Genomic DNA, 26,192 nt, shown 5'->3' with positions numbered 1-26,192 from the left:
CCAGGTGTAAAAGTTTACGTAGTAACGTCATCTGCCCTGGTAACACAGGCAGCCTCTCAGACAGGCCAAAAAGAAACCAAACAGTACATGATCCTTTTTAATTCTGAATTAAATAGTTCAGAATTAAAATCTTCTCCTTGGAAAACTCGTTAAATCTGTCTCAGCGTCTGGTGGTGGAGAAGGTTCTGATTGGACAGAGACGCCAACGGATTTACGTCTTTGTGAAGAAAACAAAACACTTCAGCTGCACTCGGCTTTTCTGTCGTCTGGGTTTGTGGTTCCTCCACCAACACAAACACCGTCCAAACTTTTCCTGCAGTGGTTCTGATGATAATTGTTGTGAAGCAGCGGCTGGAGAATCGTCTCATCACACTTTCCGTCTGTGAGCCGAGGAGGAGGAGGGAAGAGCGTCGGAGAAGTGAGGAAGAAGACAAAAGCTCAGCCCACTCCCGCATCCCGCTCACAAATCCAAAGAGACAAAGTCCCGAGACACGACTGGAGGAGCCGGATCGAAGGACGACACGACGAACACGAAGCACCAGCAGCATTTTAACAACAACAAACCACAAACAGGATCCAGGAAGAAATTATTTTGGTTTTATATCTCGGTGTCGTTGTAACTCAGCCAAAGAGTCGTGACACCTTCACCTCGAGTCTTTCCTGGTCGACCCAGAGCCGGTTGCGGCTCACTGTTTTGGAGGAAGTGTTCTCTGCAGGGGCCAGCGATACCCAGGGAGATGTTCCTCGAGGGGATCCTCCTGCACCGAGCGGCCGTCCCTCACCTGCCGAGTCGAATCCCTCAGGCAAACTGACCCCACCTGTTTACCTCCGAACAGTTTCACATCCTCCTGAACTTTCTCTGCAAAGTACTTTTACACTTTCCCTCACAGTTCTTGTCGACTGTTGGTCTCGTGCTGGATTTAACCTCAGATGGAGTTTACACCAAAAAGTAACGAGGAAAGTAAAAAGTGACTTTCCATAGAGGCATTACTTTTTAAAGAAGTAACGAGCAAACACAACTTTTTTAAAGTCCCCAACACTGATCATTAAGTTCAGCTCCGAGCTGCAACTGAACACTGTTTTATTTCTGTAATAAACAAAGTCGAAATCAAAGTCAAACATTTTTTCTGTCGGACACTGAGACTTTTTAAAATCACTATCAACCAAATAAAGGTTGAAAAATGTCGACTGGAAGCTTCTAGATGGAGAAGTTTTACAAATAAAATGCAACATTACATTTTGATCTCATAATTCCACTGTGTTTGTTCTAAAAAAAAGTCAGTGTGTTTCTGTAGAATCTGTAAAGTCACAGCAAAAGCATCATATAAAACGCTTTTATTTTGAAACATTAGGAAATTTCTGACCTGTGACACGTTCTTCTTCACGTCTCTGTGGTGTTTCGGTGGTTCCGTGTGGACGCCCGCTCCCTCGCTGTGCCCGTCGGGTGGTGATGGTGCGGTGACTGTCAGACTGGATTCCTCGGTGTGTTTACAGCAGCGGCGGCGGTGGGCGGGTCCAAACATCAGAGCAGATCCTTGGCAACTACGACTACAACACCAAAGGCACATGAGCTGAGGAGACGTCCACAGGGAGGAGCAGAAGTCCTCAGGGAGGAGGAGACGTCCTCAGGGAGCAGAGGAGGGACTGTTTGTCACAGACTCGTGTAGGTGCTGGAAGAAACCAACATTATGAGAAGACGGACTTTAAATTAGAATGTCCTGCATAAGTCCAGTTGATAAACTTCTCCAAAATTGACTTTTTTATAGCAGTTTCACCGTTTACACACCTGAAGTTGTATCTGGACTGATTCATGTTTGAGGAAACTTTAATCTCGTATTTTCAAGACTCCATTTTCTCCGTTTCAGCTCCAGTGTGACGTCTGCGCTTCCTTCTCCAGTCTGATGTTTCATCCAATCCATTTATTTCAACAAAGTAACTGTAATCCAATTCCCACTCACTAAAACAGTAACTGTAACTGAATACAGTTACTCATCATTTGTACTCTGATTACTCTGGTACATGTAATCTGTTACTCCCCAACACTGTTTACACTACATGTGCATGTGTCTGTGTGTGTTATTATGATCGAGGCAAGTTTATTTGTATCACACAATTTGTGCTTTACACAATAAGAAATACATAAAAAATCACAATAAAAACAAATCAAAACATAAATAAAATAAAATGAAAAATAATCCTTTGGCCTGTAGTGTGTCCCCTCTTTTAGTCACACATGTTCCCAGCAGCTCCGGAGGTTTGTGTGGTTTTGTTTTGTTTTTCCTCCTGGTCCTGTTCTCCAGAGGCGCCTCGTCCTCCCGCGGCAAAAACACGTTTCTATGGTTTATGAAGCAGGACAAAGTCTGTCCCCACAGAGACTGACCCCTGCACATGTGGGAGGGGCCGCTGCACATGTGGGAGGGGCCGCTGCACATGTGGGAGGGGCCGCTGCACATGTGGGAGGGGCCGCTGCACATGTGGGAGGGCTACTGCACATGTGGGAGGGGCTACTGCACATGTGGGAGGGCTACTGCACATGTGGGAGGGCTACTGCACATGTGGGAGGGGCGCTGCACATGTGGGAGGGGCCGCTGCACATGTGGGAGGAGCCACTGCACATGTGGGAGGGGCTACTGCACATGTGGGAGGGGCTACTGCACATGTGGGAGGGGCTGCTGCACATGTGGGAGGGGCCTGCTGCACATGTGGGAGGGGCTGCTGCACATGTGGGAGGGGCTGCTGCACATGTGGGAGGGGCTGCTGCACATGTGGGAGGGGCTATGGCAGCTGTCAGAGACCTCATTCTCCTGAGGTGTGACTGTTTTTCTGAGGCTCCTGGTGTGTGACTGATCTTTTCATTCTCATGGGGTGTGATTGTTCCTCTGAAGCTCCCGGGGTGTGTCTGTTCCTCTGATGCTCCTGGGGTGTGACGGTTCCTATGATGCTCTCGGGGTGTGTCTGATGTTCTCATTTTCCCAGGGTGTGACTGTTCCACAGATTCTTCCGGGGTGTGTCTGTTCCTCTGATTCTCCCAGGGTGTGTCTGATGTTCTCATCCTCCCGGGGTGTGTCTGCTCCTCTGATTCTCCCGGGGTGTGTCTGTTCCTCTGATTCTCCCGGGGTGTGTCTGATCTTGTCGTTCTCCCGGGGTGTAACAGTTCCTCAGATTCTCCCGGGGTGTGTCTGATCTTTTCGTCCTCCTGGGGTGTGTCTGTCCCTCTGTTTTTCCCGGGGTGTGACTGTTCCTCTGATTCTCCCGGAGATTCTCTCAGGGTGTGTCTGACCTTGTCATCCTCCCGGGGTGTGTCTGTTCCTCTGTTTTTCCCGGGGTGTGTCTGTTCCTCTGATGCTCCCGGGGTGTGTCTGATCTTCCCGTCCTCCCGGGGTGTGTCTGTTCCTCTGATGCTCCCGGGGTGTGTCTGATCTTCCCGTCCTCCCGGGGTGTGTCTGTTCCAGGTGATCCCGGACTGGAGGGAGCAGGAGTGGGACTCGGAGAAGCCGGACTCGTACGCCGGGATCTTCCACTTTCGTTTTTGGCGTTTTGGCGAGTGGGTGGACGTGGTGATCGACGACCGTCTGCCCACCGTCGACAACCAGCTCGTCTACTGCCACTCCAACGACAGCAACGAGTTCTGGAGCGCGCTGGTCGAGAAGGCCTACGCCAAGTCAGTACCTCAACCAGGACTAAAACAGGACTAAACCAGGACTAAACCAGGACTAAAACAGGAACTAAACCAGGACTAAAACAGGACTAAACCAGGACTAAACCAGGACTAAAACAGGACTAAACCAGGACTAAACAGGACTAAAAGGACTAGGACTAAACCAGGACTAAACCAGGACTAAAACAGGACTAAACCAGGACTAAAAAGGACAGGACTAAACCAGGACTAAACCAGGACTAAACCAGGACTAAAACAGGACTAAAACAGGACTAAACAGGACTAAAACCAGGACTAAACCAGGACTAAAAACAGGACTAAACCAGGACTAAACCAGGACTAAAACAGGACTAAACCAGGACTAAACCAGGACTAAACCACTAGGACTAAACCAGGACTAAAACAGGACTAAAACAGGACTACTAAACCAGGACTAAACAGGACTAAACCAGGACTAAACCAGGACTAAAACAGGACTAAACCAGGACTAAAACAGGACTAAACAGGACTAAACCAGGACTAAAAACAGGACTAAACCAGGACTAAACCAGGACTAAAACAGGACTAAACCAGGACTAAAACAGGACTAAACCAGGACTAAACCAGGACTAAACCAGGACTAAACAGGACTAAAACAGGACTAAACAGGACTAAACCAGGACTAAACCAGGACTAAAACAGGACTAAACCAGGACTAAAGGACTAAAACAGGACTAAACCAGGACTAAACCAGGACTAAAAACAGGACTAAACCAGGACTAAACAGGACTAAACTAAACCAGGACTAAAACAGACTAAACCAGGACTAAAACAGGACTAAACCAGGACTAAACCAGACTAAACCAGGACTAAACCAGGACTAAAACAGGACTAAAACAGGACTAAACCAGGACTAAAACAGGAACTAAACCAGGACTAAAACAGGAACTAAACCAGGTCTAAAACCAGGTCTAAACCAGGATTTAACCAGGACTAAAACAAGGACTGAACCAGGTCTAAACCAGGACTAAACCAGGACTGGACTTGTGTTTTGTTTCCTTCTCACGAGTAACAAACCCGAGCACTTCCTTCCACCTCCGCCGCCGTTTTCTTTATTTTGACGTTCTCGTTGATGTTCTCGTTGACGTTCTCGTTGACGTTCTCGTTGACGTTCTCGTTGATGTTCTCGTTGACGTTCTCGTTGATGTTCTCGTTGATGTTCTCGTTGACGTTCTCGTTGACGTTCTCGTTGATGTTCTCGTTGACGTTCTCGTTGACGTTCTCGTTGATGTTCTCGTTGATGTTCTCGTTGATGTTCTCGTTGACGTTCTCGTTGATGTTCTCGATGTTCTCGTTGACGTTCTCGTTGATGTTCTCGATGTTCTCGTTGATGTTCTCGTTGACGTTCTCGTTGATGTTCTCGATGTTCTCGTTGATGTTCTCGTTGATGTTCTCGTTGACGTTCTCGTTGATGTTCTCGATGTTCTCGTTGACGTTCTCGTTGATGTTCTCGATGTTCTCGTTGACGTTCTCGTTGACGTTCTCGTTGATGTTCTCGATGTTCTCGTTGACGTTCTCGTTGATGTTCTCGTTGACGTTCTCGTTGATGTTCTCGATGTTCTCGTTGACGTTCTCGTTGATGTTCTCGTTGATGTTCTCGTTGACGTTCTCGTTGACGTTCTCGTTGACGTTCTCGTTGATGTTCTCGATGTTCTCGTTGACGTTCTCGTTGACGTTCTCGTTGATGTTCTCGTTGATGTTCTCGATGTTCTCGTTCTCGTTGACGTTCTCGACGTTCTCGTTGACGTTCTCGTTGACGTTCTCGTTGACGTTCTCGTTGAAGTTCTCGTTGACGTTCTCGTTGACGTTCTCGTTGACGTTCTCGTTGACGTTCTCGTTGATGTTCTCGTTGACGTTCTCGTTGATGTTCTCGTTGACGTTCTTGTTGACGTTCTCGTTGACGTTCTTGTTGACGTTCTCGTTGATGTTCTCGTTGACGTTCTCGTTGATGTTCTCGTTGATGTTCTCGATGTTCTCGTTGATGTTCTCGATGTTCTCGTTGACGTTCTCGTTGATGTTCCTGATGTTCTCGTTGACGTTCTCGTTGATGTTCTCGATGTTCTCGTTGATGTTCTTGTTGACGTTCTCGTTGATGTTCTCGTTGATGTTCTCGATGTTCTCGTTGACGTTCTCGTTGATGTTCTCGATGTTCTCGTTGATGTTCTCGTTGACGTTCTCGTTGATGTTCTCGTTGACGTTCTCGTTGACGTTCTCGTTGACGTTCTCGATGTTCTCGTTGACGTTCTCGTTGATGTTCTCGTTGACGTTCTCGTTGATGTTCTCGTGTTCTCGTTGACGTTCTCGTTGATGTTCTCGTTGATGTTCTCGTTGACGTTCTCGTTGATGTTCTCGTTGATGTTCTCGTTGACGTTCTCGTTGACGTTCTCGTTGACGTTCTCGATGTTCTCGTTGACGTTCTCGTTGATGTTCTCGTTGACGTTGTTCTCGATGTTCTCGTTGATTCTCGTTGACGTTCTCGTTGATGTTCTCGATGTTCTCGTTGACGTTCTCGTTGACGTTCTCGTTGACGTTCTCGTTGATGTTCTCGTTTGACTCTCGTTGACGTTCTCGTTGACTTCTCGTTGACTTCGTGGATGTTCTCGTTGACGTTCTCGTTGACGTTCTCGTTGACGTTCTCGTTGACGTGACGTTCTCGTTGACGTTCTCGTTGATGTTCTCGTTGACGTTCTCGTTGACGTTCTCGTTGATGTTCTCGTTGACGTTCTCGTTGACGTTCTCGTTGATGTTCTCGATGTTCTCGTTGACGTTCTCGTTGATGTTCTCGTTCTCGTTGACGTTCTCGTTGACGTTCTCGATGTTCTCGTTGACGTTCTCGTTGACGTTCTCGATGTTCTCGTTGACGTTCTCGTTGATGTTCTCGTTGACGTTCTCGTTGACGTTCTCGTTGATGTTCTCGATGTTCTCGTTGACGTTCTCGTTGACGTTCTCGTTGACGTTCTCGTTGACGTTCTCGTTGACGTTCTCGTTGACGTTCTCGTTGACGTTCTCGTTGATGTTCTCGATGTTCTCGTTGACGTTCTCATTGACGTTCTCGATGTTCTCGTTGACGTTCTCGTTGACGTTCTCGTTGACGTTCTCGTTGACGTTCTCGTTGATGTTCTCGCAGGGTGTACGGCTGCTACGAGGCGCTGGACGGGGGGAACACGGCGGACGCTCTGGTGGACTTCACGGGCGGCGTGTCGGAGCCCGTGGACCTGCTCGAGGGGCAGATGGCCACGGACGAAGCCGCCAGGAACCAGCTGTTCGAGCGAGTCCTGAAGGTCCACAACAGGGACGGGCTCATCAGCTGCTCCATCAGGGTAACGCTCCCGTAAAGCCGCACTGTGGAACTTTTCCGGTCGGGGGGGTCCGTCACCTGCTTCGTGACGGGCTCTACTTTACATTTATTCAATTACCAAATATTTTAAAATGACGCATGTTTAGGAATTTTAAGAAAAAAAAACTTTACTCGACGTCACACTGGGGGAATTGCGTCGCCGTTACCGTAGCAACCACGTTTTACACCGGAGCTCCTCTAACGTAAACGCCATTTTTATCACAGTGTTTTAAAGTTAAATTTAAAAGAATTCGTCGAAACGTGCGACTCAAACGACGTCAGAAATGTCCCGGGGGAACAGAACACTTACCGAAAATATGATAAAGCCGCACTGTGGAACTTTTTGGTTAGGGGGTCCGTCACCTGCTTGTTTCTATGGAGACGTCACTGCTCTGTCTGGAATGTTCCGCAGTGTGACATTAAACAGCTCGACTTTACATTTATTCAGTTGCAAAGTATTTTAAAATGACGCACGTTTAAGAATTTTAAGAAGAAAAAAAAACTTTACTCGACGTCACAGCGGGGGGGTTGCGTCGCCGTTACCGTAGCAACCACGTTTTACTCCTCTAACGTAAACGACATTTTTATTTTCACCGACTAATAATAATGACTTCGTTGAAATGACGTTTAAAGTAGCCGAAGAAATGCAGTGTAAATTGTGCGTAAACTTTCGGTGTGACGTCATTTTCAGCGGAATTTTTTTCTACTTTAATTCACAAACTGCTTTTCGATTTGCGTAAAAGTTTAATTTATATTTACAGAAAGTGTTAATCCGTCAAATTATGTCGTGTGCACATTAAAGCTGCTGTACACAAACGTGAACAGAAATAATGCCAACCAACGGCGTTTTAACGTTAAATACGAAAATATGATAAAGCCGCACTGTGTAACTTTTTGGTTGGGGATACGTTTAATCTGTGTGTCGTTCGTTCATTCGAAAACGAAAAAAAACACCTTTTTTTTTTCTTTTTCTTCATTATTTGTCTCCAAAACCAAAATGAAAAAAAAAAAAAAAAAAAACTGATAAAGATTTATTTTTTCAGTTGATTTTAAGTGTAAATGAAAAAAATGGAAGAAACGGATATTGGACTGAACCAGGATTAAACCAGGTCCGGGACCAGACCAGGACCAGACCAGAACTGAGACCAGAACTGAGACCAGAACTGAGACCGGGACTGAGGCCGGGACTGAGGCTGGGACCAGACTGGGACGAGACCACGAAGAATGAGATTGGTTCAGTCCTGGTTCAGTCCATTATCAGTTTTTTTTTTCCATTTTTCATTTAAACACAAAATCGAAAACTGAAAAAACGAATCATTATCTGTTTTTTCGTTTTGGTTTTGGAGACACGTCCGTGGCGTCACATGCGTCTCTAGAGCCCAGAACTCAGTGTAGAACAACAAAAACTGCAATTTAACAAGATTCGTCTGAGCTTCCTCCATCTGTGTGAAATATTTCTGACCTGTGAAACGTCGTGATCTCGTGTGATCAGCGAGACCCGTGTGTGTGAAACCCTCGTCCCCGTGTGTCCGTGTGTCCCTCAGGCGACCACCATCGAGGACATGGAGGCGCGTCTGGACTGCGGCCTGGTCAAAGGTCACGCCTACGCCGTGACCGACGTGAGGAAGGTCCGTCTGGGACACGGGCTCCTCGCCTTCTTCAAGTCCGAGAAGCTCCACATGATCCGCATGAGGAACCCCTGGGGCGAGAAGGAGTGGAGCGGGCCCTGGAGCGACAGGTACGCCCCTGTCACCAGCTTTTCATTTGGGGGGTTTTCATTTGTTTCTATGATTATTGAGACGTGTAGAGAGAAAAGTGGTTGAGTTGTAGCTCTGTTTCTGAATTCTTCTTCCTCGTGGATTCAGATTTGACGGACGTGTAGATGAAGAGAGACAGAAGTGCTGATGTTCTCCTGGAGCTTTCACTGCTCCATGACACAACACTCCAGCGCAAAAATAAGATATCACACAGCAAACTTCTATAAACAACTTTTTGGACATAAAAAAGGTTTAGTTTCGGGCCTTAGCTCCAAAAGTGCAAAATATCAAGTCTGTAAATAAATTTAAAAAATCTCCTTATTGCCTCAAAACAAAACAACCAATTCAGAAGGAGTAAGTCGATCATAAATCTGAAAACAAGCTGAAGAACCTGATAGAAGTTTTAAAATCTTGGCCAAATCAGAGAGATTCGCAGAGTTGTGCTGATGTTCCTGCAGATTGGCAAAAGGAGAAGTTCAATTTGTCGACTGGACAAAAGTTTATTTGGTTGAAAACATTTCTCAGTTCATCCGAGCTGTTTCTTCAGTTCTGTCAGACGCTGGTGACACTTCCTTATATCTGTCTGCAGGAGGAGCTAACTACACTGAAACTACTCTGAAACTAACACACTCGCTTTGGAAATTTTTCCTTTAGCGTCATTTATATGAGACAAACTCCAGTTAAGTTCGTCTTCAGTCAGGACTTTCGTTTAGTCTTTTAATCTGTATCCGTCTGTCTCTAATGTTATGTCGTCCTTTTTCTTTTTATCATTAAATAAAGTGACATTTGTTTACATTTAGAATCAGCTCGTACGTTATCTAACCCTCTTCCTGACCTTAACCAGACCCTCAGCCCCCTCAGCCTCTCCTCCTCTTCTTATGTGTGTGTGTTTCCTGTGTGCAGCTCAGAAGAATGGAACAAAGTGAGCAAGAGCGAGAGGGAGAAGCTGGGAGTGACCGTGCAGGACGACGGAGAATTCTGGTCAGATTTGTACTCACCTGCTCGTCTGTGTCTCACAAATATTTATTTATAAAACTATTTTATAGACTAAGATTTACAACGTGCCGTACAAGCAGCAAAGAACAATTCAAAAAGCACAAAAACAGCAAACAGAAGACAAAGAAAAACAAACAACGATGCAAACAATTCAATTAATTATTATAAATCCGTGTGTCGTTCGTTCATTCGTTTTTCAAAATAAAACCAAAAATAAGAAAACGAAAAAACAACAGTTTTCTTCATTATTTGTCTCCAAAACCAAAATGAAAAACAGATAACGATTCGTTTTTTTCAGTTTTCGATTTTGTGTTAAAATGAAGAATGGAAAAAAGGATAACGGCCGTTTCTCATTTACGTGACTTCAGTGACTGTGATGCTGAACTTTTGCACCGAATACGGACTGAACCAGGACTGATCCAAGTCCGGGACCAGACCGGGACCAGACCGGGACCAGACTGGACTTCGAGCTTTGACTCTGAGCCTCCGCGGGGTCCGAGCCTCAGCTTCGAGCTCCGGTCCTGCCGTGGGCTCTGAGCCTCTGGTCTCGCACCAAACGGTCCAAAAGAACAGCAGGTCCAAACGAACTATTCCAACCAGCGGGAGCAGCTCCGGTTCTGTCCGGGCTCAGAGGAGTTGGAGCGGGGAGTGAAGTCAGGAGCCTCGGCCTGAGACGTGCTTTACCTCGGGGAAGAACCAAATGCGCGGAGGACGAATGGTCAAAACTATAACCGACCAAACTGGATTCACGCTTCTGTCCGGATGCTGCACCACCTCAGAACCAGCTGTGGTTCTTGAACATGGAGAACAGGAGCAGCCGTCCAAACCTGTCGTCCACAGAACATTCTCACTTTTCCCCTACGGAACCAGCATAAAGGATGTCACGGAACCACTCGGTCCCGGTCTCAGTCCCGGTCTGGTTCCGGTCTGGTCCCGAACTTGGATCAGTCCTGGTTCAGTTCGGCATCTCAGTCACTGAAGTCACGTAAAGGAGAAACGTCCGTTATCCGTTTTTTCCATTCTTCATTTTAACACAAAATCCAAAACTGAAAAAACGAATCGTTATCTGTTTTTTCATTTTGGTTTTGGAGACAAATATTGAAGAAAACTGCTGTTTTTTCATTTTCTTCTTTCTGGTTTTATATTGAAAAACGAATGAACGAATGATAACAGATGATTATAAATACATAAAAAGAAATAGAATAAAAAGAAATACACAATAAAATCAAGAAGGATAAAAATGAAGTGATTTAAAACATGATACTGATGATTAAAGCTGCACTGTGTAACATTTCTGATTTAAGTTCCGTCACCCGTTTGTTTCCATGGAGACGTCACTGCTCTGTCCGGAATGTTCCGCAGTGTGACTTTAAACAGCTCGACTTTACATTTGTTCAATCACAGGAGGATTTAAAACTCATAAATCCCTAGAAAAACACTGTGACACTGTGACTGTGAGCGGCGTCGCCTCTCCGCAGATCTGACCTGGCACTGAGTCTGGTGTGGTCTCCGTGGAGATAGAAAGGTTTAACGTCACACTGTGGAACATTCCAGGCAAAGCAACAACATCTCCATGGAGAAAAGCGTCTGACGGAGCCTCCAGCAGAAAAGTGACACAGTGCAGCTTCTGTTGATTTATTTTCATTACAGATGTTTTTATAACGAACAAAAAAAAATAAAAAATAAAAAAATGCTCTCGTACGGTGTCGCCTCTCACCGATGAGACTTATTAATAAACGTTTTTCACAACTTCCAGAAGTGTCCCGCTGTAGGTTTGTGGAACTTCCGGTTAATGTTTTTCTGTGTCAAAATGTCTGAGGAAATGAGTGACGCGGCTGTAACATCTGCTGAATAATATCAGACCAGAGCTGCAGACGAGTTCTGGAGGAGGAACAGAAATGAGAGAAAATGTAAAGTTGAACAGCCGGAAGGTTTAATACAATTCAACAATGGCACAGTAAACACGTGCAAATGACAAAGGGGTTGAGCTCTTTGAAAATAAAATAAAATAAAATAAAATAAAGTTAGGAATGCTAAATGTCTTTTGGTTCTTGGTCCTGAGGTGCAAGACTTGGGATTGTTTGAAAGTGTCTTTTCCAAAATGCGATTGGTTGTTTCTTATCTGGGATCCAGTGATTTAAGGGAGCGTTCAGGTCTGAAGATCTTTTCTTGAACCCAAAGCAGCTGGTCACACTGCTCCAGGAGTCTGGAGGAGTTCTCCCTGGGTCTGACAGTTCCAGGACCACTAAAAAACAGTCTGCACATACAGTACAGAACAATGAATAAAATTAATTTCAACAATAGTTTCTAAATAAAATGAGATCTCATAAAATGTTCTAAATCAATTACATCGTTGTGTTACATTGATCCCTTCAATGAATTCAAAATGAAATGCTACACAGCAGCTTTACATAAAACCAGATTATCTGTTCATCCCTTTTTTTAAGGCTTTTAAATTATTTCCTTTTATTATTATTTTTAACCTTAATTATTTCTAACAAAAGTTTACCTATGAATTTACCCATAAATTAAATGACAAAGTGCTTAATAAGCACTGCATAAAATGAAGTTTAAAATAAAAGTGCATATTCAAATGTGTATAGTGCATTTGTAAAAGTGCTTCACATATAAACCATGAATAAAAATAAAAAACAGTCAGTTTAGTTCTCAGTGCCCTTTTTGATTCAACACTCCAGTACATATAACACAGTAATCAACACGTGCAACTTAGCAAGAGAGAATCCTGCTATTTTGTCATAGTTCAGTAACTCACCGGAGTTTCCAAGAAAACAACCTCCACTCAGTCTTAACTCAGTCAGAATTGGGAGTAAGACACTAACTGCTCTGTAAAGTGCACAACCTTAAATCAGAACTGGTTTAAAGTACATTTTTTACACTTTTCAGACTGTTTGACTCACTGTATGTCTTGTCTCTAGCGAGGTGCAAGCCGCATGTGCACATGATACATTCAAAGAGACTTAGGAAAAGAGTGGTGTGTTCAAGGAGCGTCCGAAATGAAAGTTTTACGCGATGAAATATTAGAAACCATATGTTTACATGGGTTACACAGCGTTAGAAAAATTGGTTTTTTCTACGATTCAGTGCGTATCTTGATGTACAGGTCACAATATTGACTCGATTTCAATACATTTTAATGCAAAAAACAAACAAACACTATGATATTAATGAAACACACACCACATCTCGTGCACAGCTGGAGTTTATGTGTGTTTTAGTGTTTAGTTCATTTTTCTTCAGTGAAAATCAGAGCAGAGTTTCTCAGTTTGTTTTATATTTGATAATAAACCAGTCGACTCTTCACACAGAGACAGTACGAGGCTCCTCCCACTCTGCCCCCTCCTCCAGCAGAGAAAGAGATTTACACACACACTTACACAGAAAAACATTAACCGGACGTTCTGCAAAACCTACAGCGGGACACTTCCGTACGTTGTGAAAAAAAAAGGTTTATTACAACTATTTTACTGTGTTGGTTCTCGAGACGTTTCTCCAATCAGAAGCAGAACGAGCCTCGCACGACTTTCTCATTTGGGTTGCAGGTTTAACGCTGAAATCCGGTGTGTTTAAACCTAAAATGCCTCAATCTGATCTGAAAATTATGGTTCTAAAATGATGTTCACAGAGCACTAAACGAAACCACACTGTGTCTCTTCAGGATGACGTTTGACGACTTCTGCCAGTACTTCACCGACCTGATCCTGTGTCGCCTCATCAACACGTCCTACCTGAGCATCCACAAGACCTGGGAGGAGGAGGTGATGAGGGGCTCCTGGACCCACCGCCAGGACCCGCTCCGCAACCGGGCCGGAGGCTGCATCAACCACAAGGCCACCTTCCTCCAGAACCCACAGGTACCGGAGACTTTCAGGGCCCCACGTCGCACGGAACCGACTCCTGTGAGCGTGAAACCGGGTCCTGAATGTTTCCTCCTCACAAACACAAACAGACCTGGAGCTGTGGTTTTGTTTCACTCACATGTTTGAGTAACTCTGCATTATTACCCCCAGTTAGAGCTTGAAAATTCAGTCCCGCTCCAGCCCACTCTGCAAAGAACTCTGATGATCTGTTCCGCTCCTGCCCGCAAGTCCCGCAAGATGGGGACTTTCGCTTTCTTAAAGGTTGTATAGAGGATTTTTTAAGGGAAGCGAAATACAGCGACCGTCCTTTTTCAAATGTTGTGCATGTGTGACACCTCCTTCCTCAGTAGAAACATCTCCTCCTCCCGCCTCTTTACTCTACAAATCACATTTGTTTACATCCAGTGCGTGTTCAGAATTACTGTTGAAGTGACCTGCCTAGAAATATTTTAGCGACCGACGTGTCAGTTTTTAGACCCTTCGGACTTTCTTTTGCGGCGAACTGGTCGTGGATTCTCGTCCGCCATCGCAACAAACTTTGTGCGAATTGCAAGGAAGCAACAGTTTGAAAAAGCCTCAAAGAACCGCTGCATAAACCACATAATCCCCGAGCGCCGACGAGTCAGTTACACTAAAAATGTAGGGAGTTTGACTGACAACCTAACAGCCAATAGAAAAAGAGGGAGCCTCGTTTTCTATTGGCTGATGTTTATCTGGCCTCACTACGTCCACAACTGATAGATTTTCATTCTTTCTTTTTTTTTTCCGTCATCATAATTAAAAGCTGCTGCGTCTCTGTAATGGTATTTTAAACTTTCAATGACAATTTTAAACAAACAAAAAAATCCTCCATACAACCTTTAAGCTCAGAGAGGCTGAAAGAAATGGTCTAAAATGTAAAGGACTGGGTTTGTTTGAAGTACTGGTCCTGTCTCTCCTGAGTACTGTGTTCTTTGCAGTACTTGGTTGGAGTACTGGTCCTGTTTTCTGAGTACTTTGTTCTTCTTTGCAGTACGTGTTCGATGTGAAGAAGGTGGAGGACGAGGTGCTCATCTGTTTACAGCAGAAGGAGAAGAGAGCCACGCCCAAAGAGGGAAAGTCCGAGAACCTGGCCATCGGCTTCGACATCCACCGGGTACTGACCCCTGACCCCTGATCTCACCCTAACACCTCACCCCCACCCCTGACCCCTGACCCTGACCTAACACCTCACCCCCACCCCTGACCCCTGACCCTGACCTAACACCTCACCCCACCCCTGACCCCTGACCTAACACCTCACCCCACCCCTGACCCCTGACCTAACACCTCACCCCCACCCCTGACCCTGACCCTGACCCCTGACACACCTCACCCCACCCCTGACCCCTGACCTAACACCTCACCCCCACCCCTGACCCCTGACCTAACACCTGACCCCTGACCTAACCTCACCCCCCCTGACCCCTGACCCCTGACCTATGCCCTCAAACAGTGTTGGGAGTAACCTTGGATCTATTCAAATAATTGGAGGGTGTTGGTGCTTGTTTCTGAGTTGACGTAGTGACTCTCAAAAAAAAACATGGGCCGAGATTAAAATCTTTTCTCATAGAGGCAAAGTAAATCTGTGTGTCGTTCGTTCATTCGTTTTTCAATATAAAACCAAAAATAAGAAAAACGAAAAAACAACAGTTTTCTTCATTATTTGTCTCCAAAACCAAAATGAAAAAACAGATAATGTTTCGTTTTTTTAAGTTTTTGATTTTGTGTTTAAGTGAAAAATGGAAAAAAACAGATAATGACGTTTACGTGACTTCAGTGACTGTGATGCCGAACTTTTACACCGCGTACGGACTGAACCAGGTCTGAGACCAGATAGAGACCAGACCGGGACTGAGACTGGGACCAGACCGGGACCAGAGCGGGACTGAGTGGTTCCGTGTCATCGTCTGTGCGCTGGTTCCGTGTGGGGAAAGTGAGAATGTTCTGTGGACTCCAGGTCTGGACGAGCTGCTCTGGTTCCTCCACACTCAAGAACCACGACTGGTTCTGAGGTGGAGCAAAACATCCAACTGACACTTTCACACCAACGAAAACGAACCCAACTAAGAGCTTTTGGTTCAAATGGACCAGGTCCAGGACCAGACCAGGACCAAAGTGCTAGTGAGACCGGGACCAGACCGGAGGCTCAGAGTCCACAGCAGGGCCGGAGTCAAAGCTCGGAGTCTGCTCTGGTCCCGCTCTGGTCTCGGACCTGGATCACTCCTGGTTCAGTCCGTACGCGGTGCAAAAGTTCGGCATCTCAGTCACTGAAGTCACATAAACGAGAAACGGCCGTTATCTGTTTTTTTCCATTTTTCATTTAAACACAAAATCGAAAACTGAAAAAACAAATCTTTATCTGTTTTTTCATTTTGGTTTTGGAGACAAATAATGAAGAAAACTGTTGTTTTTTCGTTTTCTTGATTTTTGGTTTTATATTGAAAAACGAATGAACGAATGACACACGGATTAAAGTAACAAACTGCTCGTGTTCGTCCGACAGGGACCTACAACTTTCAAAAATGTCGGATTTTGTGGCGATTTTTACCTATTTTTAGATCATAAACTTTTTCTCAGCTCTTATTTATATTTATTTGTATTTATCTATTTATTTGAAAAGGGACAATGCGCATTAATCAACATCAAAACAATGTAAATGTGTAAAAAAGAGTTCATTTGCATTGGTCGTCCCTTTGCCAGATGTCAAAAAGTCACCCTGAAAGAAAATACACTTAAAAGTTACACATCAAAAATGACACAAATGTATAATAAGATTACAAAAATACAATCAAAGTTTTAGTGTTCACACGTTTCTAAAAGCCAGTCTTCAGTTGTCTTAAAAAATTCGCTCCGGCTCCGCTCTGCTGTGTTCGCTCGTGTGCGTTGGCGACTCTACTGCACATGCTCGGTCGGCCCACAGACGCCGGAAGAACCTCGCCGGGCTAAAGACTAATCTGGGATCACGCGCCGTTGAGCTCAGCCCGTTGACTCTAATGGGCGACTATTTTGGAACCGCGGGGCTTGGGAGTAACGTGTTATAAAAGTAACAAATGAATGTGCTGCGTTGTTTTTTGCTGTAACGCAGTAATGTGGTGTTACAGGGAAAAAAATGGTAATATTTTACTCGTACAAATGTGAGTAACGTGCGTCATGATGCTTTTTTAACCTGGATTGAAGTGGTGGGTTTTTCTTCATAAAAATTCGCTAAAATCACGGCGACATCGGCAGCGGTGAAACGCAGAGATGCGCCCGCGTAGACCGTCAGGTGACCACAAGTGAACGGACCGACTCCACACTCCACGAGACGAAGTGCGGCCGACGCCTGATCGCACTTTGAGACACCCTGCTCCACGGGCTCGGGGTTCACTCCGGGGCAGTCCTAGGGTGTTTTCACACCGACAGTATTTGTTGCACCAAACGGTCCATTCGAAAAAAAAGTGGTTAGTTTGGTTCGTTTGCGTTGGTGTGAAAGCGTCAATCGGACTCTGACCTGAACCAACTCAAGCGACCGAGACCGCAAAAAAGAGGTGGTCTCAGTTCGCTTGAATCTGCACCAAATGACCAACTTTGGTGCGGTTCCTCTGGTGTGAACGCGAACTCTGATCCAAACCAGAAACAGCAGGTCCAAACGGACTATTCCAAATGCATCATGGGAGAAACGGTACAGTAACAGGTTGTTCTCCAGACGCAGACGCGATTCATTTTCAAATTATTTTACCAACAATGGCCAATGCAGAGAATGTAACACATGAAGATCAGAGCAAGATCCAGTGTGTGAACATGTGGCTCCAGAGTGAGTCAAAAAGAGAAGTCCTGGTGTTCCCCGTGTTCACGTAGCAACCAGCATTTGTTATTTTAGGCTTTAATTAACCAAATAATTTTATAGCAATAGTCTATTCAATTGATACAACTTTAAAAAGTCCCTGTTTTTAGCCTCGTGTGAGAAATACAGTCGGACTAGATCCAAACCAGAGTCCTGAACCAGCGGGAGCAGGTCCAGTTCTGTCCGGGCTCAGAGGAGCTGGAGCGGGGAGCCTTGACCTGAGGAAGAACTTTCCCTGGTAAGAACCAAATGCACAGAGGACGGACGCTCAGAACAACATATAACAAACCAAACTGGACTCACGCTTCTGTCCGGATGCTGCACCACCTCAGAACCAGCCGCGGTTCTTGAGCGCGGAGGACAGGAGCAGCCCGTCTGAACCTGTGGTCCACAGAACATTCTTGCTTTCCCCGCACGGAAACAGCGCGCAGACGATGGAACGTTCCCGCTCAGACCCAGTCATTGCGCACTGGTCTTGCTCGCCACCGTTTGGAACCAGCACATGAAGGACAGAGCCTCCGGACCATCTGACCAACGAGCTTGTAACAGACCAAGGACCAGACCCCAGCCCCGTCCTGAGGAGCTGTTGGCTGCTGCTGTTACCCGAACTCTGGGCTGATGTGCGGTGAGTTTGTAGAAAGTTCTACATGTTGCTGTTTTATGAGTTCATGGTGATAATTTGAGATGAGGACGGCCCGTGGTATTAACAGGAACATCGGTGTTGATAACTGGAGTATCGCCGTTTTCCCGGGAAACAGAGACACGTCAACTGAACCAATTTTGGTTCGTTTGCCGGTGTGAACGCGGACACACTGGAGTGTATTTGCTACATAATAACAATTTTATTGCCTGGTGCGGACCAAATAATCGAACTAGTGGTGTGAAAACGACCCTAGATTCCAAGTTCTAGTCCAAGATTAGTCCTGGTTTGGTCCTGGTTTAGACCACACATTTACACCCACATTTACACAGAAAAACATGGAGCTGAAGTTCCTCAGACCTACAGCGGGACACTTTGGGCCGCTGTTAAAAACATCTCTCTCGTTCTTAAATCTGTCGTAGTTCCTTGAGCGTCTTGTGTGGTCCCGTCCTGCAGGTGGAGCTGAACAGGAAGTACCGTATGCACAGCGCGCAGCAGAAGGTCGCCGGCTCCATCTACATAAACTCTCGCTGCGTGTTCCTCAGGAAGGAGCTGAAGGAAGGACGCTACGTCATCATCCCCACGACCTTCGACCCCGGACAGCAGGGAGACTTCCTGCTGCGCGTCTTCACTGATGTGCCTTCAGACTGCAAGTAAACACTTACTCTACTCTTCCTCTTCCTCCTCCTCCATCTATTCCTCCAAACCAAAACCAGACTCAGTTCCAGGTCAGATCTGTGGAGAGGCGATCCGCTCTCAGGCAGAATGTCTGTTTGTTTTTCTTGGCATTTTTGAGCATTAAATCCACCTGTAACTGAATAAATGTAAAGTCGAGCTGTTTAAAGTCATAATAGTTGTTTTCAGGTCGGTCAGAACGGTGTCGGTGTCGGTTCCTGCACCAGTTCCAGTGAGAACCAAAGTTCTCACCGTGAACGAGCTGCGGTCAAACCATTTACATGAACTCATGAAGTGTCATCGACAGATTGATTTACCACCAAATAAAAACGGACGTTACAGGAGGAAAATAACAATCATGGATCACATCATGGACACAGTGAGTGTTTGTATTTATACGAGTCATTATTTATGTGTCGAGCTCTGACACAACATGGATCTGCTGTGGAGACGACGACAGCGACGCCCAAACCAAAGATAAAAGAATCTGATCAGGACACGGACACATGTGAGACCAACGGGACCAAGAGTTTCTGTTGACTTTTCATACGTGATAGTTTCAGTTGTTCTTGGTTTGTTTATTTTCCCGTGTGTGACCTGGATGAACGTGCTGACGTCTTCTGTGTCGTCACGGTTCACTTAGAAAAAACTACTTTTTGGTTCCCGATCGCTCTGATTTCCGACGTGAACATGTGAGTCGGTTCAAGATTAGGTGCAGGAACCGGCACTGGCACGATTCTCTGTCGACCTGAAAACACCTTCAGTAGAACATTCCAGACAGAACAGTGACGTCTCCACAGAAACAAGCAGATGATGGAGTCGACTTTACATGACTTATTAACACATTTCATGTTTTCAAGTTTTGTTGAAGAGTCTTTACTCCTCAGATTCATTTGTTTGAGAAATAAACTCACACAAATTCAATAATTTGCCAGAAGGTTTATGATAAAGGCTGTGAAATAGTCATTACATTTTTATTAAAATTATCTTAAAAAGATTGAATTTAACTTGAAGAAACCGGTAGAACCTGTCAGCCCCTCCTCCCACCTCCACCTCCATCATGTACTCCTCTGTGTTTTTAAAGACAATACAGCAGGAGGAGGATTTACCTGCTGTCGTCTTCAGGTTCTTTTTAAACACACCTCCGAATGTTTTTCAAATCAACACAAGGAAATGTAGAAAAGAACGTTTTTGGATCAGGGTCATGAGGATTTATGTTTGAATCGTTTCTGTAAGGTTCCTGATGGTGACGCTGTGTGTTTGTGTTTCTGTGTGTGTTTGTGTTTATGTGTGTTTTTGTGTGTGTGTGTGTGTGTGTGTGTGTGTGTGTGTGTGTGTGTGTGTGTGTGTGTGTGTGTGTGTGTGTTGTGTGTGTGTGTGTGTGTGTGTGTGTGTGTGTGTGTGTGTGTGTGTGTGTGTGTGTGTGTGTGTGTGTGTGTGTGTGTGTGTGTGTGTGTGTGTGTGTGTGTGTGTGTGTGTGTGTGTGTGTGTGTGTGTGTGTGTGTGTGTGTGTGTGTGTGTGTGTGTGTGTGTGTGTGTGTGTGTGTGTGTATGTGTGTGTGTGTGCAGAGAGTTGTCTCTGGACGAGCCTCCTCAGACTTGTTGGACGGGGATGTGTGGGTTTCCTCAGCTCGTGACTCAGGTCCATGTGCTGAGTGCAGAAGGACTCCAGGGACCAGACTCCAACGGAGGTACACAACACACACACACACACACACACACACACACACACACACACACACACACACACACACACACACACACACACACACACACACACACACACACACACACACACACACACACACACACACACACACACACACAACACACACACACACACACACACACACACACACACACACACACACAACACACACACACACACACACACACACAACACAACACACACACACACACACACACACACACACACACACACACACACACACACACACACACACACACACACACACACACCACACACACACACACACACACACACACACACACAACACACAACACACACACACACACACACACACACACACACACACACACACACACACACACACACACACACACACACACACACACACACACACACACACACACACACACACACACACACACACACACACACACACACACACACACACACACAACACACACACACACACACACACACACACAACACACACACACACACACACACACACACAACACACACACACACACACACACACACACACACACACACACACACACACACACACACACACACACACACACACACACACACACACACACACACACACACACACACACACACACACACACACACACACACACACACAACACACACACACACACACACACACACACACACACACACACACACACACACACACACACACACACACACACAACACACACACACACACACACAACACACACACACACACACACACACACACACACACACACACACACACACACACACACACACACACACAACACACACACACACACACACACACACACACACACACACACACAACACACACACACAGCACACACACACACACACACACACACACACACACACACACACACACACACACACACACAACACACAAAAAGCTCATGTGCAGGACACTCAGAAAACAGCAGCCTGTAGAACTTTGTACACAACATCAGCCTGGAGCAGAAGCTCTGAGTTCAGCAGCAGAAACACACAGGAGCAGCTCCTCCAGACGGGGCTGAGGTCCAGTGTTGGTCAGATGGTCCAGAGGCTTCGTCCTCCATGTCCTGGTTCCAGACGGGGGCGAGTAAGACCAGCACAAAGGACTGGGTCTGAGTGTTTCAGTGCTTCATCTGTGCTCTGGTTCTGTGTGGGTAAAGTGAGAATGTTCTGTGGACCACAGGTCCAGCTGCTCTGGTCTGGTTCTGAGGTGGAGCAGCGTCCGGACAGAAGTGTGAATCCAGTTTGGTTTATTATGTTGTTCTGAGCGTCCGTCTGCGCACGTGTTTTTTTGTTGTTGTTTTTTTTCGGGGAAAGTTCTTCTCAGGTGGAGGTGGACACCAACCCCCGCTTCAGCTTCAGCTCATCTGTTTGTTCTGCTGAAACACTTTTCATGTGTTTCATTCACACAGATGATGTTTCAGATCCATGAGCAGATGAACGAGGGTTTTACCCCGAAACAAACCAGATTAAAACAACAACAAAAATCATCCCTTTTCCATTTTCACTCATTTTTGAAAAAGCTCCAGGGAGCCACTAGGGGAGAGCTAAAGAGCCACATGTGGCTCCGGAGCCGCGGGTTGTCGACTCCTGGTTTGACACCGCGATCTGAACAATTAATACCCCATGGAAAAAATGGTCTCAGGTCGGTTCTCAGGTCGGGTCTCAGGTCGGGTCTCGGGTCGGGTCTCAGGTCGGGTCTCGGGTCTGGTCTTGGGTCTCAGGTCTGGTCTCAGGTCTGGTCTCTCAGGTCAGGTCTGGTCTTGGGTCTCAGGTTGGGTCTCAGGTCGGGTCTCGGGTCTGGTCTTGGGTCTCAGGTCTGGTCTCAGGTCTGGTCTCAGGTCGGATCTCGGGTCTCAGGTCTGGTCTCAGGTCGGGTCTCAGGTCGGGTCTCGGGTCGGGTTTCGGGTCGGGTCTCAGGTCGGGTCTCGGGTCGGGTTCTCAAGTCTGGTCTCAGGTCGGGTCTCGGGTCTGGTCTTGGGTCTCAGGTCTGGTCTCAGGTCGGGCCTTGGGTCTGGTCTCGGGTCTGGTCTCAGGTCGGGTCTCAGGTCTGGTCTCAGGTCTAGTCTCAGGTCGGGTTTCGGGTCGGGTCTCAGGTCGGGTCTCGGGTCGGGTCTCAGGTCTGGTCTCGAGTCTGGTCTCAGGTCGGGTTTCGGGTCTGGTCACAGGTCTGGTCTCGGGTCTCAGGTCTGGTCTCAGGTCGGGTCTCAGGTCTGGTCTCAGGTCGGGTCTCGGGTCGGGTCTCAGGTCGGGTCTCGGGTCGGGTCTCAGGTCTGGTCTCGGGTCTGGTCTCAGGTCGGGATTCGGGTCTAGTCACAGGTCTGGTCTCGGGTCTGGTCTCGGGTCTCAGGTCGGGTCTCAGGTCGGGTCTCGGGTCGGGTCTCGGGGTCGGGTTCAGGTCGGGTCTCGGGTCTCAGGTTTGGTCTCGGGTCTGGTCTCAGGTCTCAGGTCTGGTCTCAGGTCGGGTCTCAGGTCGGGTCTCAGGTCTGGTCTCGGGTCTCAGGTCGGGTCTCAGGTCTTGTCTCAGGTCTGGTCTCAGGTCGGGTCTCAGGTCTGGTCTCGGGTCTCAGGTCGGGTCTCAGGTCCGGTCTCAGGTCGGTCTCAGTCTGGTCTCAGGTCTCAGGTCTGGGTCTCGGGTCTCAGGTCTGGTCTCAGGTCGGGTCTCAGGTCTGGTCTCAGGTCTGGTCTCAGGTCTGGTCTCAGGTCTGTCTCAGGTCTGGTCTCGGGTCTCAGGTCTGGTCTCAGGTCTGGTCTCAGGTCTGGTCTCAGGTCGGGTCTCAGGTCTGGTCTCAGGTCTGGTCTCAGGTCTGGTCTCAGGTCTCAGGTCGGTCTCAGGTCTGGTCTCAGGTCTGGTCTCAGGTCTGGTCTCAGGTCTGGTCTCAGGTCTGGTCTCAGGTCTGGTCTCGGGTTTCAGGTCTGGTCTCAGGTCGGGTCTCAGGTCTGGTCTCAGGTCGGGTCTCAGGTCTTGTCTCCTGTTGTGGTGGTTGTGACCCGGTGTGTTTGTTGCAGCCCTGGACCCGTACGTGATCATCTCGTGTGAGGGCGAGCGGGTTCGGTCTCCGGTGCAGAGGGACACACGCTGCCCAAACTTCGACGTCAAAGGAATCTTCTATCGCAAAAAACCCAAGGAGGCCATCCACATCGAGGTGAGCGCCCCATCGCCGACCCGACGCGTTTCTCTGACTCCGACGCGTTTCTCTGACTCCGACGCGTTTCTCTGACTCCGACGCGTTTCTCTGACGACGTTTCTCTGACTCCGACGCGTTTCTCTGACTCCGACACGTTTCTCTGACTCCGACGCGTTTCTCTGACTCCGACGCGTTTCTCTGACTCCGACGACGTTTCTCTGACTCCGACGCGTTTCTCTGACTCTTTCTCTGACGACGTTTCTCTGACTGACTTTCGACGCGTTTCTCTGACTCCGACGCGTTTCTCTGACTCCGACGCGTTTCTCTGACACGTTTCTCTGACGACGCGTTTCTCTGACTCCGACGCGTTTCTCTGACATCGACGTTTCTCTGACTCCGACGCGTTTCTCTGACATCGACGCGTTTCTCTGACTCCGACGCGTTTCTCTGACTCGACTTTCTCGACGACGTTTCTCTGACTTTCTCTGACGACGTTTCTCTGACTGACTTTCTCTGACTCCGACGCGTTTCTCTGACTCCGACGACGCGTTTCTCTGACTGACTCTCTGACACTTCTCTGACGTTTCTCTGACTCTTTCTCTGACGACGCGTTTCTCTGACTCCGACGCGTTTCTCTGACGTTTCTCTGACAACGACGCGTTTCTCTGAACTTTGACCGACGCGTTTCTCTGACTCCGACGCGTTTCTCTGACATCGACGCGTTTCTCTGACAACGACGCGTTTCTCTGACACGTTTCTCTGACGACGCGTTTCTCTGACACGACGACGTTTCTCTGACTCCGACACGTTTCTCTGACGTTTCTCTGACACCGACGCGTTTCTCTGACATCGACGCGTTTCTCTGACGACGCGTTTCTCTGACTCCTTTCTCTGACGACGTTTCTCTGACTCCGACTCCGACGCGTTTCTCTGACTCCGACGCGTTTCTCTGACAACGACACGTTTCTCTGACATCGACACGTTTCTCTGACTCCGACGCGTTTCTCTGACATCGACGCGTTTCTCTGACTCCGACGCGTTTCTCTGACTCCGACACGTTTCTCTGACACACGACGCGTTTCTCTGACTCCGACGCGTTTCTCTGACACGACGTTTCTCTGACTCCGACGCGTTTCTCTGACTCCGACGCGTTTCTCTGACTCCGACGCGTTTCTCTGACTCCGACGCGTTTCTCTGACTCCGACGCGTTTCTCTGACTCCGACGCGTTTCTCTGACATTTCCTGACTCCGACGACTCCGACGTTTCTCTGACTCCGACACGTTTCTCTGACTCCGACACGTTTCTCTGACTTTCTCTGACTCCGACACGTTTCTCTGACTGACACGTTTCTCTGACACGTTTCTCTGACTCCGACACGTTTCTCTGACTTTCTCTGACACGCGTTTCTCTGACTCCGACACGTTTCTCTGACACGTTTCTCTGACTCCGACTCCGACTCCGACTCGTTTCTCTGACTCCGACGCGTTTCTCTGACTCTGACTCCGACGACGTTTCTCTGACTGACTCCGACGCGTTTCTCTGACATCTCTGACACACGTTTCTCTGACTCCGACACGTTTCTCTGACTCCGACGTTTCTCTGACATCGACGCGTTTCTCTGACTCCGACACGTTTCTCTGACTCCGACACGTTTCTCTGACTCTGACACGTTTCTCTGACTCCGACACGTTTCTCTGACTCCGACACGTTTCTCTGACATCGACACGTTTCTCTGACTTTCTCTGACTCCGACACGTTTCTCTGACATCGACACGTTTGTCTGACATCGACACGTTTCTCTGACTCCGACACGTTTCTCTGACACGTTTCTCTCCTTTCCTCCCTTGTCCTCTTTCCTCTTTCCTCTTTCCTCTCTCCTCTCTCTCTCTGCTGCTCTCCCCTCCGCAGATCTATAACCGTAACATAATCATGGACACGTTCCTGGGGCAGGTGGTCGTCCTGAGCGACCCCAACGAGCGGCAGGAGCAGCACAGCCTGCACCTGCGCGACAGGGGCAACCGACAGGAGAGCGACCTGCCGGGGACGCTGACGGTGCGCCTCTGCACGTCCACCACGCTCACCAACATCTGACACCACCGACGCCGCCGCGAGGAGCCCGTCCGCTCGCCGCCGCCGCAGCCCCCGACGCCAACGCACTGCAAAAACTCTGCCGCGCTTACGACGACTTCACTTCGGGGAATTTAAAACAACCGAGTCCGAGTTTAGATTTCACAAAACCTGACCCGGTGTCCCCAGTTCCACCGTTGCCGCGACGATTAACAACTCAAAACTAAATATTTCACGTTTTCGGTGCGAAAAAAGGTGCTTAAAATGAAACCACATATCAGAAAGTTTAAACCTCAAACACGACTTTTACTCACAACGCTCGCCACGTTTACAGGAGAGACTTAATTCTGAAATAAAACAAAAACAATTCCGCCTGAAAAAGTCCATGTAAACACTTAAAGGTTGTATAGAGGATTTTTTACAGCGAC

The 26,192-nt window shown here is 47.3% G+C and overlaps 1 protein-coding gene across 1 annotated transcript in view; it reads left to right on the top strand.

The window, feature by feature from the left end:
- capn5b (calpain 5b) overlaps positions 1-25,795 on the top strand; it is a 39,452-nt gene extending 13,657 nt beyond the window's left edge. The window contains exons 3-12 of the mRNA XM_020937057.2: positions 3,453-3,661; positions 6,825-7,017; positions 8,579-8,772; positions 9,695-9,772; positions 13,464-13,659; positions 14,678-14,800; positions 18,606-18,802; positions 20,394-20,515; positions 23,578-23,714; positions 25,606-25,795. Of these exons, the coding sequence (XP_020792716.1) occupies positions 3,453-3,661; positions 6,825-7,017; positions 8,579-8,772; positions 9,695-9,772; positions 13,464-13,659; positions 14,678-14,800; positions 18,606-18,802; positions 20,394-20,515; positions 23,578-23,714; positions 25,606-25,788 (1,632 nt within the window). The 3' untranslated portion in view covers positions 25,789-25,795. The remainder of the gene's footprint in view (positions 1-3,452; positions 3,662-6,824; positions 7,018-8,578; positions 8,773-9,694; positions 9,773-13,463; positions 13,660-14,677; positions 14,801-18,605; positions 18,803-20,393; positions 20,516-23,577; positions 23,715-25,605) is intronic.
- The last annotated feature ends 397 nt before the right edge of the window (positions 25,796-26,192 follow it).

The sequence above is a fragment of the Boleophthalmus pectinirostris genome, unplaced genomic scaffold (assembly GCF_026225935.1).
Source record: "Boleophthalmus pectinirostris isolate CB_2022bp ecotype Guang Dong unplaced genomic scaffold, ASM2622593v1 HiC_scaffold_12, whole genome shotgun sequence".
Lineage (NCBI taxonomy): Eukaryota > Metazoa > Chordata > Actinopteri > Gobiiformes > Gobiidae > Boleophthalmus > Boleophthalmus pectinirostris.
This window is presented reverse-complemented; position numbering and strand designations above follow the sequence as displayed.